The sequence below is a fragment of the Dermacentor silvarum genome, unplaced genomic scaffold (assembly GCF_013339745.2).
Source record: "Dermacentor silvarum isolate Dsil-2018 unplaced genomic scaffold, BIME_Dsil_1.4 Seq601, whole genome shotgun sequence".
Classification (NCBI taxonomy): domain Eukaryota; kingdom Metazoa; phylum Arthropoda; class Arachnida; order Ixodida; family Ixodidae; genus Dermacentor; species Dermacentor silvarum.
In genome coordinates, this window is record NW_023606500.1 from 2,191 (window position 1) to 6,893 (window position 4,703).

Sequence of the window (4,703 nt, forward strand, 5' to 3'; positions counted from 1 at the left end):
ACAGCACCATTATATTTTCCTATCAGTTGCAAGTTTGAAGAAAATATCACGCTCAACTCCAACCGTGAATAATACAACCTTCAAGACCAATCAGTTGTGAAGAAATTCACATGTGCATCGAGCTGACAACCTTATGTTTAAAAGGCACCCCGTCAGCCTCGCCATATATGCTTTGGAATGAATTCCCTGATTTAGAACAGCCACGCTCAATACTTGCCATCTCTTACTTTTCCACAAATTAAAAAATACTTTGTTTTACAGATTTTCATAAGAGTAAGCACCCAATAAGTACCATAGCAAGCATGACTTGCTACAGCCAGTGGCCTTATTCTCACCATTTCCTAGTGGTTCCTGCTCAGGCATATCCTCTGTGGGTGCAGCTGTGCTTCCAGAGGGGTCAATGGGCAGCTCAGCTTCTATAAATAAATATGGAAGTCTCAATAAAATTAAGGAACAGAAACTGCTGTATTCATGTACAGCTAACGATACCAGTGATCACTTTTTTTTTGTTAACTATTTCTATCTGCCCGGAGTAACACACTTTGAGAACATACATGAACTTGCATCCAAGTTAACATTCAGTACCGTTAAGTTAGCCATGACATGGTAAATATTGTGCATTAATGATACACAGCGCTACAACGTTATCCCTCAAAATGTGACACAGTACATACGAAAGTATCATCTCTACATGTCTACATACAGTGAATATAGACTTATCAGTGCACTCCAGCTTGCTGTCCCATAGAAACTTTCTATTTTTATGCATTAAGAATAGTCAATGAAGCATGCTTACCCTGAATGACTGCAGCAGGCTGTCCGTTCCCTGGTAGAGCCGTGGGGTCCACTTGGCTGCTTAGGGAGGCTATAGTAGCAGCCCCTACAGATGTCAAGCACATATATATCAATGCAAAGCGTATTATCTTCTAAGAGCATGTTGAAATAAAATTTGTTATGTTACATGAATCAATAAATATGTCATAGAAAAAGCCGAGCAATAATGTGACTATTTCAGAGGTAGGATAACGTAAATGCCTGGCTTGCGTACAAATCTGCGCGCGCACCTGAGGCAGTGTTGCGCGTGCACTCCTGAACACGCAACACTTGCTTGCAGTCTGGTGTGGCGGAACCAGATCACGGCAAACTAAAAACTCCAGAGCACCAACCTGCGGCCAGCTCGACCGGTCGTTGAAAAACACATCTCTACGTAGCACAACTTTACTGCAGCGGCGAATAATGCGCACGTAACCTGCTCGATGACCTATTTGCCAAGTGGCGTTCGGCATCATTTCATCCTGTTAGTACACCTTACTTTCGAAACACACAGAAGCATGCACACACACTACAACGATGCGAGGCTTGGCCAAAGCAAATCGGGTAACTTACGTTTGCTCTCCCGCCTTTGTGAGGCACGGTTGTGCCGCCGAACATCGGCGTCGCTGCCAGCTTTTCTGTACGTAAATATAGTAGGCACGTAGTCTGGGTGTGTAGCGAAGTTCGACGGCCGGCCTGCATTTATAGACGCAATCAATACGTAAAAGTTAAACACTAAAGGCTTTATCACACTTACCTGTGACAAAATGCGCGCCACAGATCCTGGAATGCACTGTTGGCTGCCATGCCGTGCCGTCCGAGTTCAACCGCTTCACCGCTGCCGTCCACAAACTTCTCCTTCCCGCATTAACCTTTGCAGATGGAAATCTGAAGAAATTAGTATTTCCCCTTCCATAATAATAGCTCGTGCAGCCGAAAGCGACGCAGTTGGCCGGCATGTCACGCTCGCGGACTTGCGGGGCACGTAGCACTACCGAAGGCTGCCCGAACTGCGCTGTTTGCTTTCCAACCACGGATGGATGGATGGATGGATGGATGAGGCTGAACCCTTTAAATCGGGCGGTGGCATACGCCACCTAGCCATGGCTATTAACATAATTTGTACTTTGTGGTGGGTGAAATTTCACCCCTGCCTTAATTTTATCCACCAATCAGATAACCTCTGTTTGGTTATTTCTACCCGCTTAAAGTCTATTTTGCCTTCACTGTCCCTAAACCCCAATGCTTTGAAAAAATCAGCCCCGTTGCCTTGCACTGTAGGGTTAAGCCCCTTACAGAAAAGTATGAGGTGTTCAGCCGTTTCCTCTTCTTCTCCATACGCACAGCACAACGTGTCTATACCTTGGTACTTGACTCGGTACATCTTAGTCCGCAATACTCCCGTCCTGGCTTCAAACAACAAAGAGCTTCCCCTAGAATTATCGTAGATATTTTCTTTGGCAATTTCTTGCTTGAAAGTTCGGTATGTTCCCAGTGCTGATTGCGTCTGTATCCCTGTCTTCCACAGACCCCTCTCTGTTTCCTTAACCCTTTTCTTAACCGCTGTTTCCTGGTTTGCACCCCTCCTGCAGTCCAAATATTTGATTGACAGTTTTCTGGTCAGCTTCCTCCATTTTGTATCAACATTCCTCATGTACAAATAACTGAAAACTCTCCTTGCCCACCGCTTTTCTGCCATCTCTCTCAATCGCTCCTCAAATTCTATCTTGCTGCTGGCTTCCCTGCCCTCGAATGACGTCCATCCCATGTCACCCTGTACCCCCTGATTTGGTGTATTTCCGTGTGCTCCCAGAGCTAGTCTACCTACCCCTCGCTGCTTAACTTCCAACCTTGCTCGAACTTCTGATCTCATGCACAGGACCGCATTGCCGAAAGTCAAACTAGGGACCATCACCCCTTTCCAAATCCCTCTCACCACTTCGTACCTATTGTAATTCCACAGTGCCCTATTTTTCATCACAGCTGCATTTCTGCTACCTTTAGCCGTCACATATTTTTCATGTTCCGTTAGGTACTCAGCCCCATTGTTTATCCACACTCCAAGATATTTGTACTTATCCATCACCTCCAGCGTAACCTCCTGTATCCTATGCTCGCTGCCCTGATTATCATTAAAAGTCATGACTGCCGATTTTTCTTTACTAAACTTCAAACCTAAGCTATCTCCCTCTTTACCACAGATGTCCATTAATCTCTGCAAGTCTTCCTTGCTGTCAGCCATAAGTACAATGTCATCTGCATACATCAGTCCTGGTAATGACTGTTTAATCCATTCTCCCTGCTTGAAATAGGAAAGGTTGAAGCCAAGTCCGCTCCTCTCTAATTTTTTCTCTAATCCTTGTAAATACAGCATGAACAACAGAGGTGACAGAGGGCACCCCTGCCTAAGCCCCTGCTGTATCTCTATAGGCCCAGATACCTTGTTTTCCCATTTTATAAGCACCCTGTTACTTTTATAGATATCTTTTAAAAGATTTCTTACTCCATCTTCCACCTCTAGAGTGCCCAGTATGTCCCACAAATCCTTTTGGATTACACTGTCATAGGCTCCCTTGATATCCAGAAAGGCAAGCCATAGGGGCCTGTGTTCCTTTTCTGCTATTTCAATACACTGTGTCAATGAGAACAGATTATCTTCTAACCTTCTTTGTTTTCGGAACCCATTTTGTAGTTCCCCCAGCACTTCCTCGCTCTCCACCCATGCCTGCAGTCTGTCCTTTATAATCTGCATCACCACCCTGTAAACCACTGACGTCACTGTTATGGGACGGTAGTTGTTTATGTCGGCTTTGTCCCCCTTTCCCTTATATATCATGCTCATCCTGCTCAGTCTCCACCCGTCAGGGGCTTTACCGTCCATTATCATTTTGCTCACTGCCTCTCTTAATGCTTTCTTAGATTTTGGGCCCAATGTCTTTATCAACATAATTGGGATGCCATCAGGACCTGTCGACGTGCTACTAGGAACCCTCTTCTCTGCCCTTTCCCACTCGCTTTGTGCCAGTGGAGCCACTGCACTGACTAGTCCATCCTCACCTGATTGAGCACATGTTATGTTTCGTTCTTTAAATTTTTCTGTCATCATTGTTCTTATATGTTCCATTGCCTCATCTCTCTCTAGTCGAACACCTTGAGCTGTATCTATAAACCTCTGCTCTAGGCTAGTCTTATTACTCAAGGAGTTGAGATGTTTCCAAAATTTCTTCGCTGCTTTTCTATCCTTTTTGTTTACTTCTGACAACCATTGGCTCCCCTTTCTTCTGATCTTCTCATTGATCAAATTGGATGCTTCCCTTCTACAGTTTTAGAAGTTGTTCCATTTTCTGCCTACATCAGCTTCTGGTTCACCCCTCTGCTTTGAATATCTGTGTTCCCTGGATGCTTCCTGGCGTTTCTCTATGGCCCTCTGCTTTGAATATCTGCGTTCCCTGGATGCTTCCTGGCGTTTCTCTATGGCCTTCTCCCTCAAGGGCTGCAGAAGATAGCGCCAACCTTTCCCTTTTCCCTCAAGAACCACTTATCATCATCATCTATAGCCTTCTTAACCTCCTCATCCCACCAGCTCTTGGGTTTACGTCTTCTGTTCCCTTTTGTCCTGACTCGTACCTTAGTAAGCTCTAGCTCAAATAGTCCTGTTAAATTTGCATATGTCCATTCTGTTTTTGTATCCTCTGAAATTACTTCCTCAATTTGCTGGGTTGCTATTTCAAGCTGCTTTTCCGAGTAAAATATCCCACCTGGTTGTTCGTCTTGCCTCCTACCTACTTTCATTTCCCTTCTAAAACTCACCTTAATACGTTTGTGATCACTACCTAGACTTCTGGAGCCATATTCATCTATGCTCATTACATTTAGCCTATCGTGCATCC

General features: G+C 44.7%; 1 protein-coding gene across 1 annotated transcript; it reads right to left on the reverse strand.

Moving 5' to 3' along the window:
* Window positions 1-206: 206 nt before the first annotated feature.
* LOC125941907 (THAP domain-containing protein 2-like) lies at window positions 207-1,776 on the reverse strand. Its single transcript, XM_049659783.1, has 5 exons — window positions 1,571-1,776; window positions 1,387-1,509; window positions 797-880; window positions 336-416; window positions 207-226 (listed from the first exon to the last, which is right to left on the reverse strand). Exons 1-5 carry the CDS (start codon window positions 1,770-1,772, stop codon window positions 207-209), a joined length of 510 nt encoding a protein of 169 aa, XP_049515740.1. The 5' UTR covers window positions 1,773-1,776.
* Between the last annotated feature and the right edge of the window lie 2,927 nt (window positions 1,777-4,703).